The 16,323-nt window shown below is 39.3% G+C and overlaps 2 protein-coding genes across 2 annotated transcripts in view; one reads left to right on the forward strand and one right to left on the reverse strand.

The window, feature by feature from the left end:
* The window catches only part of cog5 (component of oligomeric golgi complex 5), a 53,061-nt gene that overhangs the window by 27,557 nt on the left and 9,181 nt on the right, over nt 1–16,323 (reverse strand). The gene's annotated exons all lie outside the window — the stretch shown is intronic.
* LOC115429847 (G-protein coupled receptor 22-like) lies at nt 1,982–10,219 on the forward strand. Its single transcript, XM_030149624.1, has 4 exons — nt 1,982–2,156; nt 4,386–4,541; nt 6,119–6,265; nt 9,128–10,219. Exons 2-4 carry the CDS (start codon nt 4,422–4,424, stop codon nt 10,181–10,183), a joined length of 1,323 nt encoding a protein of 440 aa, XP_030005484.1. The 5' UTR covers nt 1,982–2,156; nt 4,386–4,421; the 3' UTR covers nt 10,184–10,219.

Below are 16,323 nucleotides of genomic sequence, written 5' to 3' on the forward strand. Positions count from 1 at the left end.
TTCATTTTTAAAAAATCCAAAACTGAAATGCCACCATTAGCACTGGACTTCCCCTGGTTGTAAAGAAAACATGTTCAATTTGTAAAGAATCAGGTGACTAGTCTTGGAAAAATCTTGGACAAATTTACTATGTTAGAGTATAGTATAAGTAAAGTATTAAAAACATATACTGGTAAAAACCAAACAATATAATGAACTAGATCTAGAAGATATAGATATAAAAGTTATCATGATAAAAATGGTCATATCAACTAATATTGATAATTACCACAATACATGAAAAAACACAATTTTTTTCCAAGTTTTAAGCCAATTTTTTGGGGGGGAAATTTAAAAAAACCTCACAATTACATACGGCTTTAAATTACTCACAAAGCAACGAGATGAAAATTCCATAAAACACCAAAAAAGAGGAAAATAATGTAACACAACAAACGCATGTCTTCTCTAATGTCAGTTTAGTGCTTAATTTTGATGTAATCCTAATTATGTACTTGTGCTTCAACAAAACAAAAATGTAATTTTATTATTTTTAGTCATTTTATTTATAATCAGAACACTTCACAACATCTTTTGTAGAGGAAAAAAATGTAAACAATTTAATGATTAGACTTGTTCAAATTAAGTAGCAAGAGTAAAAAAGTATGAGTAAAACTAAAGTAGAATAAAGTAAGAGTAAATTAAGTAGTAAATTTAATTAAAACAACAAAACAGCTTGTGTTTAACATGAGCACAGAGACCACACCCCCCACCATTCTGTTTCCATACTACTGTTCAGATCACACACACGGATTACGGATCCACAGTCAGTATGTGGCCTGTTGTTGTTTCCTCTAACCCTCTAACCCTAACCCTCTGACTTGAACCCTAACCCTCTAACCCTAACCCTCTAACTCTAACCCTAACCCTCTAACTTGAACCCTAACCCTCTAACCCTAACCCTCTAACCTTAACCCTCTAACCCTAACCCTAACCCTCTAACTTGAACCCTAACCCTCTAACCCTAACCCTCTAACTCTAACCCTAACCCTCTAACTCTAACCCTAACCCTCTAACTCTAACCCTCTAACTCACATCATTTCAAACACAGACACAGTTTAGAGAAAACAGACTCATAGTTTTCAGTGTTGATTTACTGAACAACACATGACCAGACCCATCAAAGACCAAAGAGGCACAATCCAAAACCCATTAAAAACACACACACACACGCACACACACACACACACACAATTACACAATTAGAACAGAAAGGACCAGGCTATCTGTCAGGGGATGATAAATGAGGTGAAATGACATGTGATGCAACATGCAGACCACAGGGAAACGATCTGGATTCAATGTGGAACATTTGTGTTGGAGTCTGTTGGACCTAAACCTTCCATCCTCTTCCCTCTGCAGGAAACAAAGGAAGAACACCAGAGGAGGTGATGTCTGCTACAGATAAACTGGGATTCATGAGACTGTGAGAGGCACAAGGGTCCAAACCTCCTATAGTGGTTTACAGAGACACCCCCCCCCCCCCCCCCCACCCCCCCATGGCTCTTCAGTCAGGGGTCTGACCTCTGACCTTTGGTGCCACTCTGCCCTGAGTAACGGGCAAATAAAGGGATTGGATGGTTTCAATCAAAGGACACATGCCTCCTGGGTTAGTTTGGCATAAGGACTTGTACCATATCTGGACCTTGTCATAGTGTTGGTGGAAGGTGTGAAACCTGTGCAGGACACCTGACCCCTGGACGGCAGCGGTGGGAGGATTGTTGTGACACTGGCTTTACTTCAGGCCCAGATGACACCGTTAAGGTCCAAACACAACGGACAATGATGAGACACAGCTGTGCATGAAAGAAGGCATTGATCTTAGAGCACCGCGCTGGTGTTGTAGACCACATGCCCCCCTTAGAGGGGCGGGTGCATGGTGGGGGCTGGGTTTCACAAATGCGTAGTCTGCTTCTGCAGAAGCCAGTATTTCCAGCATTCAAAACCTGAAAACTGGAAATTCAGCAGATGAAGTGAAGAGGGATGTTGTCAAGACAAAGTCCAGTGAGACGGCGTGACATGTGTGGCTAAGGCCAAGAGGACGGCACCAGGAGGGAGTGGTAAGACTGGCACTGACGTCACACCTGCAGATGGATCCATGAACCCATGGAACTGAGGTACGAACTGCATGTGTTCCAACGTATGCCGTTATGTTTAGACCTGTGCTCTTGTGTGTGTGTGTGTGTGTGTGTGTGTGTGAGAAACACTGGACAATGTCACTGTTGTTTATGGGATTTTTACCCTAAAATGTACAGCAGTGTCATGAAATGTTTTTAAAATTATATGTTAAATACTGTGACTTGTTACCTGAAAACACTGGCAGTTGGTGTGAAATAACCATGAATAGGAGCTGCAAAAGACAAAACTACCTGTTTTTATCTCAGTTGTTGATCGGCCATGACCTATTATCCTCATCTTCATTAGCAATTTGTTCAAACGTCTTCTCTGATGAAAGTACCGGTCAGATTCATTTCATATTTTATCTGTATCATCCTCGGGGAGAATGTCTACAAAGTTTGTTCACAGTTCGGAGAAATAGAGATTTTTGCATTTTGGGCAAATGTTTAAATATTCTAACTGTTCCATTCCTTCTACTGGTCCATATGCTGATGGTTTAGAACATGTCAGTGGTTCCACATATCAGTCTAGTTCCTATTGATCATTGATAGAAGTCATATATGGACTGTGATTGGATGAGTTGAGTTCTCCTCCAGTGAAAGTCCCGCCCACTTCTATAATTAGATTGATCCGTATCCAGACCACAGGACTGGAACATGGAACAGAACCAGGACTAGAACATAGAACAGAACCAGAACTGAAACATAGAACAGAACCAGGACTGGAACATAGAACAGAACCAGAACTAGAACATAGACCAGAACCAGGACTGGAACATAGAGACAGAACCAGGACTGAAACAGAAGAGAACCAGGACTGGAACATAGAACAGAACCAGGACTGAAACATAGACCAGAACCAGGACTGGAACATAGAGACAGAACCAGGACTGAAACAGAAGAGAACCAGGACTGGAACATAGAACAGAACCAGGATTGGAACATAGAGACAGAACTAGGACTGGAACATAGAACAGAACCAGGACTAGAACATAGAACAGAACCAGGACTGAAACATAGAGACAGAACCAGGACTGAAACATAGAACAGAATCAGGACTAGAACATAGAACAGAACCAGGATTGGAACATAGAGACAGAACTAGGACTGGAACATAGAACAGAACCAGGACTAGAACATAGAACAGAACCAGGACTGAAACATAAAACAGAACCAGGACTGGAACATAGAGACAGAACCAGGACTGAAACATAGAACAGAACCAGGACTGGAACATAGAGACAGAACCAGGACTGAAACATAGAGACAGAACCAGGACTGAAACATAGAACAGAACCAGAACTAGAACATAGAGACAGAACCAGGACTGAAACATAGAGACAGAACCAGGACTGAAACATAGAAGAGAACCAGGACTGAAACATAGAACAGAACCAGAACTAGAACATAGAGACAGAACCAGGACTGGAACATAGAGACAGAACCAGGACTGGAACATAGAACAGAACCAGGACTGGAACATAGAGACAGAACTAGGACTGGAACATAGAACAGAACCAGGACTAGAACATAGAACAGAACCAGGACTGAAACATAGAACAGAACCAGGACTGAAACATAGAACAGAACCAGGACTGAAACATAGAACAGAACCAGGACTGGAACATAGAGACAGAACCAGGACTGAAACATAGAACAGAACCAGGACTGAAACATAGAACAGAACCAGAACTAGAACATAGAGACAGAACTAGGACTGGAACATAGAACAGAACCAGGACTAGAACATAGAACAAAACCAGGACTAGGACACAGAAACAGAACCAGGACTGGAACAAAGAGACAGAACTTGAGAACCTCATACATTCAGCTGGTTCTGATCCACATAGAACAGGACAGAGGGAGGTCTAGGGCTGGGTAAAAAAAAAAAAAAAAAAAAAAAAAAAAAACGATCTTAGATTTTATTTTAATTTTGTGTAATCGAGTAACAGCAGATGAGAACTACCACAAGTGTTTCCAAGTATCAGTATTCCAAGTATCATTGAACCCCATCATTTGTACTGTTCTACCGTGAAACAAACAGAAATATAAAAGATGTCTCATTGTTTGCTTCTTTGGAATGAGTGTAAACAGCAGCGCCAGCTTCCACTTGACAGGCCTGGACACTTTTACCTGGGACATTTCTTGTAAAAAAAACAAAAAAAACAAAAACTGGTAGAATTGTATATGTCCTAGTTCATTTTCTAACAAAGATATTTTTGTGCTTAGCGCTCTACAGGCCTCTTCCTCCCTCCCATCAGGATCATGCACACGTCGGCAGTGCTGATCTCTGCAGCTACCATGAGCAACATGACAGTCGTCGACACTGACCCGTCCGACCTCGACATGTCCTCCTCTGATGTCATCTACCCCGTTAGCTTCCAGGTACAGCAACACACACACAGCTTTAGAACAAAGAGGGTCAAGGTGCACGCATCATATCTTTCATTTTGTTTTGGGAATGTGCCTTCAGTCAAATTTTTTGGTGTGATATCAGTCTTTTTTTTAAAATAGAAAACTGGATATTTCTCTTAACTTCAAAATTAAAGATATTTTATTTGGTTTCTTTATTAATGATCTACCTGTTAAGAAACTGTTTATTCTTAATCTCATTTCGTTATTAGCAAAATTTCATGGGCATGCAAGCAAATTGTCAAACAGAAACCCAGCTTTGTGGTCTTTCAATCCTACTTAAAATCCTACTTGGACACTCTTAACTCTTGCACGAACTCTAAAACTGTGAAAACGAAAGCTTTATGTAACGAATTTAAGTTGTAATTTTTTTTTCCTTCTTGTTTATTCTTTTACTTTTATTTATTTATTTAATTTACTTACCTCTCTATGTATTTATTATCTCCACCAAGGAGGTTATGTTTTTGCCGGCCTTGGTTTGTCTGTCTGTCCGTGTGCAAGATAACTCAAAAAGTTACGGATGGATTTGGATGAAAATTTCAGGAAATGTTGATACTGGCACAAGGAACAAATGATTAAATTTTGGTGGTGATCGGAGGGGGGGGGGCGGGCACTGATCTGCCTTGGCGGAGGTCTGCTCTCTCCAAGTTCTTTTCTAGTATTTAATTTCTTCCTGCCTCACCTTGAGCATTATGTTTTTTCCATGTTCTGTTGATCTATTTGTATACAGCATTATGTAAATAAAGTTTAAAAAAAAAAACTGTTTGAGGACAGGTAATAGCCCCTGGGCACCAGCTCCATCATGCACTTCCGATCTCTACAGTGATCGGTAAGTCTGTTTCCGTTAACTTCCTGCTCCAGTTACAACAGCGGGGAAATGGACGGACAGAAAAACTCCAGTGCTTCAACTGTCAGAGAAAGGAGTAAATCTAATCTGAGGGATACTTTTAAGTTCCAGGGAATGGTGGGTGGCTCCAACATTGCGGTGTCCCATTTTGCACCAGATCCAGTTGCTATAATAGTGAAACCTGCTGTACCTGCCATCTCAGCATCTCCATTCCTTCCTGCATAATCTCATACTGTTCCCAGTCAACACACATCGTGGACTGGCTCTGTAGTCCTGGTCCACTAGCATTGGGACCATAGCTTCACCAATCTCCTCCTCAGTCCCCACTGGGGCAGGTTCTGGACTCGACGGGCCAATCCAGCGCTCCCAAACACCAGCCCGTGTCTTGCTGCTGGTGTAGTCGTTTCATTCAAACACCGATGCTACGGTGTTTGTAGCTAAAACCTGTCTACCTTTAGCAGTTCTATAGATTTGAACCATGCCCAAATGTCTGCTACATACTTCTTTGTGCGCTGAGTAACAACACACCCCGTCATTTGTATTTGGTGTATCACATGATTCTAACTAAAAGTTCTGTCAAATGTCACCACAGCTGCATGTCCACTGGCCCCGGTGCAGCTTGTGGTCATATGCACCCATGTCCATGCCTAAGGGTAATTATTCTGACGAAATTTTAAATGTCTGTCCAATGTCCTGTTTGTAGGTTTCCCTGACAGGATTCCTGGTCCTGGAGATAGTTCTGGGTCTGAGCTCCAACCTCACTGTGCTGGTCCTCTACTGTTTGAAACAGAACCTCATCAGCTCCGTTTCAAACATCATCACCATGAACCTACATGTGGTTGATGTGTTGGTAAGTGTTGACCGTCCTGATCACTTATGGTGTCTTAAAGTCCCATGTTCAAATGCCCTGGTTTCTACTCAGTCACACAGTCCTAAACTGACATCCTTGTGCACCATGACAGGGTTAGAACAAGCCCCATGTAGCATCAGCTACAAGGTTTGGAAATCATTACATAATAATCAATGGATTATTTGACACATAGGCAACATTTGCCCTTAACTTAAGTAAAGGTACGCTGCAAAGACTCTTAGATGTCTGGGCTGAATACAAGACTTAAGCCAGGCCTAGAAATATTTGAACAGCAACATAAATGGAGTTATTTAAACTGTTTGCAAAAACATATTCAGGATATTGATTGAAAATATATTCAGTATATGGATAGAAAATATATTCAGTATATGGACAGAAAATATATTCAGTGCATGGATTGATAATAGAAGTTCTTCAAAGGTCTGGAGTTGATTCCAGGTCTGACATTAGCATTTGGAAAGTGTTACTGAGAACTCAGAACATGGGTCAAAGGAGCACCCAGTGTGTATGTGTGCTTATGTGTGCGTGTGTGTGTATATATCAAGGTGGTCGCTCTTGATCCGAATAAAAGACTTTTTCCAAACTGCTATTTTTTCCCAGACCTTGACTTTATGCACTTTTTTACTTGTGTTCCTAGTTTTCTGGTTGACATTGAACCTGTTGTGTATCGTAGAAAAGTTCTATAAGTTTTAATAAATGTATGAATCAATGAATAATTCACAGTAAATTATGTTTTATTGAGAAACATTTCCAAAACATATGAAAATCCCTGCCCCTAGTGCCCCCATCACCACTGCTGGCTATATATATATATATATATATATATATATATATATATATATATATATATAAAGAAATAAAAGGGTTAGGTTTAACTATTTTTATTAAGTGACTGCCTTAAAACAAACTACTGGTGCAAAATAAATTGAATTGTAAACATACACTGAGCAAAAATATAAACGCTCCATGTGACACTAACTTTTTAATAGCAATAGGTGTTGCATAATATATTAGATAGCACACAGTTTATTCTGTTGATCAGTGTGGTCCAGATTAGTGTCCGTTAGAACATGATAGCGGCATCTGGCATTCAGGGACATTCATGTGAACACGGTGGTGGTGGTGGTGGTGGGGGGGTTGACAGAAATCACAGCTTCATATCTCATGTGTCCACCTCTTCTCATTGAGTTGACAATAGTGTCAATTGTGACCCGTGAAACGTTCTTCCACTCCTCTTCGAGAGCCACACGGACCTATGGGATATGATCCAGAACCATTCCAGCATGATCTGTGACATCTGTGTCATGGTGAAATCTGAGGAAATGTGACATTTGGAGGTGTCCTTTAATTGTCCCCGGTATAAGGAGTGTCTGAATATTGTCAATGCTGTTTGAGCAGCGTCTGGACAGGACACACCTGTGCTGTGGGTGGAGTCACTAGACCACTGAGCAGGTGTTCACTCACACAGATGGACAAAGTTTGTTTATACGTCAAGACAATTAACCATGTTTTACAATTCGAAGACACCATGAGCTCATTTTGGGCCGTGCATCTCGAGTTAAACAGATAAAATAAATACTGTACATGGTGCATTTATATTTTTGCTCAGTATAATTGCAACCCCGATATTAGCCTGTGCCAAAGTTTGAAATTTGCAAAGATTTAGAAGGACTTGGAGTGAACCAATGCCAGAAATGGAAAAAATAAGCATGTTTTTAAGTGTTTTTTTATTTTTTTATTTTTGATAGTTTAAATTTGAACATTTGAGTTAAAAAAAAAAAAAACACGGATTTTAATCATTTGCATTTCCTTGATAATCAAGGAAGTAAACAAAATTAAAATCTCAGAATATAATTGCAACATGACTTCACTTTTTCATCTTATCACTGGTATGAATAAATATAATAATTAGGCCCGTAACGACACACATTTTTGGTTCGGTACGTTTTTGGTTTTGGAAGCCACGGTTTGTTTTTTTTCTGTTCGGTACAAGAAGAAAGAAAACCCCTCAAAATGTCTTTAATGCATTTATGAATTTTTGAACATTTTTCCCCCAATTTTTGGAGTCTGCGTGTGCAGGGTCCAATTTGTCCAAAACACAGGGGGGGGTTGTCAGAGCTTGGGGGGGGGGGGGGGGGGGGGGGGGGGGGGGGCAGTTATATACCTGGGGGTGCGGTCCATAACTAACGGAACTAACGCTGGCATAAAACGAAAGTGAAACTTTACATACTTTCTACATCCAGCTCCCGGGTTCTATTCCTTTGTTATACAGCGTGCGTGAGAGAGAGAGAGAGTGACAGACAGAGAGAGAGATACAACGTTTGTCTTATCAACGTCTCTTTCACCAGGACCTGATGTGATCCCAAACAGGACTGTAATGATGGCGGAGGGTCTTCAGTCTCTTTCTTCCAGGTTGACATCACATTTGTTGTGTTTTTTTTAACCTTATATCAGCTGCTATTTCATGTTTCGGGTCAATGTGTGCCCCTTCAGAATGTCCGTGTCGAACTTCCGCGGATTTAAAGTTCCGCATCAAACGACGTCTTTCGTTTTTTTTTTCCTTTTTCTCAACATCTCTGTGCTGTTTCGGTACAGCTGTGTACCGAACCGAACAGGTGCGTACCGAAACGGTTCTGTTCAGTATGTGTACTGTTACAGGCCTAATAATAATCATCAGTGTCTTTTGACATTTATGCTGCAGAAGCTAAATGACTGACTGACAGGGTGACCATCATTCTACAGATGTTCTGTTGGTCCTATTATGGCCCAACCCTAACGTTGTTCATTGGATGTTTTTTAGGCTGAATCCTAGACTTGACCTGCTGTCCTGTCTTCTTGTAGGTGTGCGTTTGCTGCATCCCACTGACCGCTGTGGTGGTGCTGCTTCCCCCAGAGGCTGACACTGCCATAATCTCCTGTTTCCACGAGGCTTGCGTCTCCTTTGCCAGTGTGGCTACTGCTGCTAATGTCTTGGCTATCACCCTGGACCGCTACGACATCTCAGTAAGGCCGGCTAATCGTGTGCTTACGACGGGTCGAGGTGTAGCTGTACTGGGCTCCATCTGGGCTCTGTCGTTTTTCAGTTTCTTGGTTCCGTTCATGGAGGTGGGCTTCTTTATAGACTCTGGTTCACACCTGGTCAACCAGACTGTAGAGGACACCGTGGCTCATATAAACCAGTACTACACAGAGCCAGGTCTGTACTATCACCTGCTGGCACAGATTCCCATATTCTTTTTCACAGCACTAGTCATGCTAGTGACGTACTACAAGATCCTCCAGGCACTAAACATCCGCATCGGGACACGTTTTCAACACAACCTGCCTAAAAAGAAGAAGAAGAGCAAAAACCCTGCGACTCAGCTGGAGTCAACGGACGCATCTCAGAGCAGCACAGGTGTGAGGGCCAGTGGGAGTGGGGGTGGAGGTGGGAGTGCCCCTTTAGGCATGAGGACGTCAGTGTCTGTCATTATAGCGCTGAGGAGGGCAGTAAAGCGCCATCGAGAGAGACGTGAGAGGCAGAGGCGGGTCTTCAGGATGTCCCTCCTCATCATCTCCACCTTTCTGTTGTGTTGGACACCAATAACGGTGCTCAACACCGCCATCCTCAGCACCGGGCCCAGTGACATGACGGCTCGTCTACGTATGGGCTTCTTAGTCATGGCTTACGGGACCACCATCTTTCACCCACTGCTATACGCCTTTACCCGACAGAAATTCCAGAAGGTTTTGAAGAGCAAAATGAAAAAGAGGGTGGTGTCTGTGGTGGAAGCTGACCCCACACCAAACAACGTGGTCATCCGTAACTCCTGGATCGACCCCAGAAGAAACAAAAAGGTCAAGTTTGAGGACACGGAGGCCAGACAGACATGTTTATGTTCTCAGGATGCAGAATAAAAAGAACTAACTGAGATGTAAATATGTCAAATATGTAGTGTACATGAGTAAAACATGTGGCCCGGGGGCCAAATCTGGCCCGCCAAAGGGTTCACTCCGGCCCTTGGGATGAATTTGTGAAATGCAAAAATTACACTAAAATATTAACAATCTCTTTAGTTCAGGTTCCACATCAGAACAATTCAATTTCAAGTGGGCAGGACCAGTAAAATACTATCATAATAACATATAAATAATGACAACCTCAAATGTTTCTCTTTGTAAATGTAAATATTTTCATGTATTTACACTAAAACAAAGTATAATTTTGCAAAAAAAAATGTGAATAATCTGAAATGTCTTCTGAGAAGTAAGTACAAATTAGGGATGTAATGATATGAAAATTTCATATCACGGTCATTGGGACCAAAATTACCACAGTTATCATTATTATCGCGGTATTGATGAAATTGTGCTCAAAATGTTCAAAAAGTACTTATACACACACTGAAGTAATTTAACCAAGTTGTATTTTGGAAAAAAACAACAACAACAAAAAAACAAATAAAATAATAGGCACAATGTACTTTCTGTTGGCAGAAACATTCAAATATGAACCTTTAGTGGTCTGAGTCTATTTTGTTCGTTTTTCAGTAGTTTTGATTTTGTCCTTATATACTATATAAACAAATGTTTACCATAGCCTTGTTTGGTATCTTTTTTTTCAGCACAACTTTATTTATATCAACTGTCTATTATTTTTTCATCTTTAACCTACTATATAAACAAAAAAGGCCAGAAAACACAAAAAATATATAAAATCCAATTTGAAAAATGTATATAATTTATTGCATAAATAACACCAAGATGTTTTATGAACCTTTTCAAAGACTTTAAAAGTGAATATTGGTTCCAAATATTAGGTATGTACAATTAAAATTGTAATAAATTACAACTATACTCAAATATTTGACATAAAAGCAGATCTTCCCATAAGCATTTTCTCTCAGGAAAAAGAGCGGTAATCAAACACGGTTATCATGATAATTACAATTTAAACACTAATACTAACCATCTGCAATTTTACCGCGGTTTATCGTTATACCGGTAATTGTTACATCCCTAGTACAATTTTAACAATATTCTGCCTGTTACTCAATGTTTTGTGTGTTTGTAGATCCACTGTAATCTGTAAGTTATACTGTACATGTGCAAATAATAAACTGAGGCAGAATACTGTTCAAATTATACTTATTTTTTCAGTTTGTTCATGTTATTCACATCTTTTGAAAGGATAGTTTGTAGATGTAAACCTGTTCATGATGTAAATTAACTTTTTTCGCTCTAAAACATAGAGAAAAGTTTGGAGTTGACATTATTTATTATATTATTATGTTATTATCTTACCGGTTTGGCCCACTTCAGATCAAATTTAGCTGAATCTGGCCCGTGAACTAAAATGAGTTTGACACTCCTGATGTAGTGTGTACATTGTATGCAAATAGAGAAGTGGTTAAAACTTGGAAAACAAAACCATTCAGTAGGAGTCTAAACCTGCTAATCAGAGGTGGCCATATTAACAGTAGAGCCCAGAAAACCATTTTAAATGAATACTAAAGACATTAAAAAGTACAAATGAAACTAAGCTGCTTGTAGCAGCGACCCCCATCTGCCACTGGAGGGGGTTCAGGGTTAGAAGTGAATGCTTGAATGGGTTTATTTACTTTTAACTGCTGGCACATACATCGGATAACAACATGTTGGTGTCTGTTCCACATCTGGTGTTAACTACAACTGGGACGGTTTGGAAGATGGACCTACACTGTAAGCCCAGACTTTGTATTTACTAAAATACTTTAATTGCAATGTACTTAAATGATTTAAGTTTAATTACATTACTATAAAATTTTAAGTATATTCTACTAATTTGTAGACATAGTTGAAAGTATGAAAAAGTTTAAGTTGAATGGATTTAAATCACTAAGTTTTAGTCATGACCACACCTTTTTATCTCCGCAATGCATTGTGGGTATTGGGCATGTTGTTGAAAATGTGTTACTTATCTGTGCAGGGGTTCGGCGGGGTTGTGGTGTTAGTGTTAATTTTGAGTTAATGTGTGTATGTCAGTGTTTATTGGTCTTTTTGTGCTTGTTTTTGTATTTTTGTAGAGCTGCACCATGAGTCAGAGCCAGAGGAAGAACAATGGATTTACTGTTCATCTATGATGTTCTTGAGTAATATAAATCTTTATGCCTTGCCAAATTTAATGTACTTCCTGTACCGGCAAATTGCATTGAGCTAACTTCTGCCCAACTCCCATCCACGCTACAATATATGAAGTTGAATAATTATACAAATCCATTTATATCGCAAAAGATTTTACTTTAAATAAACTTGGAATTGAGTACAATGAACTGATGATATTAATAGTGATGGGACTTTTGGCTCTTTGAAGGGAGCCGTTCAATCAGGAGCCGTTCACTGAAAAGAGCCGTTCAAAACACTGGCTCTTTTATGTTTTTTGCATTATTTTGAAACACCAATGTTTTAATGACTAAATAGGCTACATGTGACGATTGACATTACATTTTAAAGGTGTGTAATTGGCACGGCAGTAAATATTATCTTACCATAAAAAAGAATAGTTTGTTCAAATGTGTGGGCTAAATACATGACATGAGAGGTGACATTAGGCAAATGCTGGAATTTGACTTTTGTTACTGAAAAGTGCTTCCAAATACTACTCCTTTTTCTTTGGCTTATTACTCACAGGTGGTCACTCACTCTCAAACTTTTCGCCGGTTTCGATCAGTCTTCCAGCTCTGCCTCCTCAAGTATGCTCACTTCACGCTTCAAACCGTTGTTTTTTTGCTAACTTCTTGCCATGAGACATGCGCAGTGCGCAAGCACTCTTTTTTTTCTGCTCGAACATCCTCCTCCTGCCCAATGCCTCCCCAGTGATGCTAAATTGACAAACAATCAGACACTCCCTCCTTAAAAAAAAAAAAAGAACAGCTCTTTACAAAGACTCGGTTCCCATCATTCATTGCAAAGAGCCGTTCAAAAGATTCGATTCATTTGTGAACGTCATATCACTACAAAAGATTTTAATTTAAGTAAACTTGGAATTGAGTCCAATGAAGTAAGTAAGTAAGTAAGTAAGTAAGTAAATTTTATTTATAGAGCACTTTTCACAGACAGAGTCACAAAGTGCTTTATCAATTCAAATCAGAATCAAATTAAGTTTACAGAGACCCAACAGAATCCTTCAGGAGCAAACACTTGTGATTGGTGACAGTGGCGAGGAAAAACTGAACTGATGATATTAAGTCTAATGATTATACAAAGCAATTGATGTTGCAACAAATTTTAAGTTAAATTAACTTGGCATTTAGTGTGTTGTACTTATAATAGCAATTCCATTCAAATCAAGCATTTAAGTTTAATAAACTCGAGTTTTCATTACTCATTACTTACAATTTTTAAGGCAACGAGTTACCTGAGATTTTTTAAGTAAACTCAATTTATCCGGGCTTACAGTGTATGGTTTCAGGGATACAAGAAGAATTTAACATTACACTGGTGCCTCCTCATTTGTCTTCAATATGAAAAGTCTGTGGTCAGTGTGAAGCGGTGGTGTCCCCGGACCGCTGCTTTAACAGTGGACACGACACCAGCCTTCGGAGTGAAGACACAAAATGACTCCTGTCAGCAGAACTAGAACACAAGGAGCCTTTAACAGTGCTGACTAGAAGGAAAATACAACTTTAAAAAGGTTAAAAACTAACTAGTATAAGCTTAGTTTGGTATTCAGTTTCAGATTTAGTGATAAATGGCACCAGGTTTGACATTTTGTCACACAGGTTTGTATATTTACGTATTCCACTTTGAATTAGATGTTTAGTTGTATGGTTCCTAATGAACTTGAAGATTTGTTTTTCCCCAGAGGTGATGAGATCCAGTTAAACAGCCTTTTCCTTCTGCAAATGATAATTATTATATTAGCCCTTAGAGAACCACCATCCAGTGAGCTCTTCTGCTTATTACCATAGGACAGTTACTTCAGCAGCATTTGTTGAAGGATGTTTAAGTCCATTTCATCTATTAAAAATGCTGCTGATTGTGTCTGATCACTGTAGGTCAGGGGTCTCAAACATGCGGCCCGGGGGCCAAATGCAGCCCACCAAAGGTTCCAATGCGGCCCGTGGGATGAATTTGCAAAATGCAAAAATTCCACAGTCAAGGCTGTTGAACTCATTTTAGTTCAGGTTCCACATACAGACCAATATGATCTACAGTCAAATAATAACAGCAGAATTACATTATGTCTATAAATAATGACAACTTCAAATTTTTGTCTTTATTTTTGTGCAAAAAATAACATTAAATTATGAAAATATTTACATTTACAAACTATCCTGCAACAATCAAATATGAATAGTCTGAACAAATATGAACAATCTGAAAGGTCTAAAGAAAATTAAGCACAATTTTAACAATTTTCTGCCTTTTACCAAGTGTTTAGGGTCTTTGTAGATCCAATCCATAATGCACATGTCGAAATGATAAGTTGAGGCATAATATTGTTAACATTGCCCATATTTTTCTTAAGAAATTTCAGTTTTTTCAGGTTATTCACATCTTTTTTGTTTGGATGGTTTGTAAAAGTAAGTATTTTCATAATTTAAAAACAAAGACAAAAATTTGGAGTTGTCATTATTTATAGGTTATTATGCTAGTATTTTACTGGTCGGGCCGACTGGGCTGAATGTGGCCCCTGAAAGAAAATGGGTTTGAGACCCCTGCTGTAGGTAGTTTCCACTGTGTGTTCTTTGAGATCAGACACTACACACATATTCATAAAAAGAGAAACTACCCACCACTAAATATGTTGGAGTTTTTTAAATTAATTTATGAAACTATTTATTACTTTGTTGGTACAAAAAATAGATACAACAGAAGAAAGGGTAATTTATTGATATTTATTGTGTAATATCCTGGAGTGTTATAAAGGATAATTCAGTCATAACTGTGCATCTACACTGTAATGGGATAGAAATACCTCTGTGCAGTAACAGGATACCTGGATATTTATTTGACATCTATTTATAATAAGTAACTAAAAGGTCCACCTCCGTGTATATATGTATGTACCATTGTGCTGAGTAAGAACAGACAAAAGAACAGAAATATACGGTTGATTAGCGGTAGGTCATGGAGCGTAACATGTTACTGTGATGAAAATGTTCAGCTGATCTGGATGATTATCACCATAAATGTCATATCAGTGGTTGTTTTCTCTAAAATGTAAAGGCTTATTTTTTTGGTCCCCAGTCAAAGTTGAAGAAACCACATGGTTATTTGTGGTTTTCAACTCCATGAACCTCAGGTCTGGATCATTTCACATTATTTCAAACTCTTCCACAGTTTGTCTCAGTATTTGTCTGACAGATACTACGGGCTTTTTGTTGCTGTCTCCATATTAATATATGTGTATCCGTTTGCTCACATGTACACTTATTCACTAACAATAATTATTTACCGTTTGCATTGCATTCATCCACCTCCCATCGCCCAAATGGACAAAAGTGTTTGCAATATGTCAAAGATGTTTTGAATTTGAATGTGTTCCCACTCCATTTTCTTAATGGCCAAATTGAAAATGCAAATAAAAATAGCTGGATGGCTACAGACCTGATGTGTCTTAGTTCAGGTTTTGACCTCTTGTTTACGGTGAGCTGGAGTAGGGAAAAAGGCCCAATCCCAATTCACCCCTTGGCCCCTCCTCCTTCATTTTCCGCGTTCACGTGAAGATGTAGGGGTGTCCCAATTCTTGATGAGTCATAGGGGAGGGGCTAAGGGGGAGAATCTGCCATAATTCAGTTCCAATCATCAGTCAGATGGAGGTAAACACAGCAAAACAGAGCAGCAGTGACCAAAGGAACACACAAATGGACAGATTTACTGCAGAAACAACTGAATCATCTGATTGTCCGTTTAATGTCGTTTCAATGTGTTTTATGCCGCGTTTCCACTACATGGTGCCGGCTCAACTCGACTCGGCTCGGCCTTTTTGCATTTCCATTACGAAAAAGGACCTGGAATCTGGTACCTGGTACTAGTTTTTTGGTATCACCTCTGCCAAGGTTCTAGGACTGGGG

The sequence above is a fragment of the Sphaeramia orbicularis genome, chromosome 12 (assembly GCF_902148855.1).
Source record: "Sphaeramia orbicularis chromosome 12, fSphaOr1.1, whole genome shotgun sequence".
NCBI lineage: Eukaryota > Metazoa > Chordata > Actinopteri > Kurtiformes > Apogonidae > Sphaeramia > Sphaeramia orbicularis.

Excerpts from the sequence above, each read along its gene's own strand:
- LOC115429847 (XM_030149624.1), top strand. The coding sequence starts at position 4,422 with ATGCACACGTCGGCAGTGCTGATCTCTGCAGCTACCATGAGCAACATG. Across the intron at positions 4,542-6,118 it reads TCTACCCCGTTAGCTTCCAG|GTTTCCCTGACAGGATTCCT; the intron begins GTACAGCAACAC and ends TCCTGTTTGTAG. Across the intron at positions 6,266-9,127 it reads TACATGTGGTTGATGTGTTG|GTGTGCGTTTGCTGCATCCC; the intron begins GTAAGTGTTGAC and ends GTCTTCTTGTAG.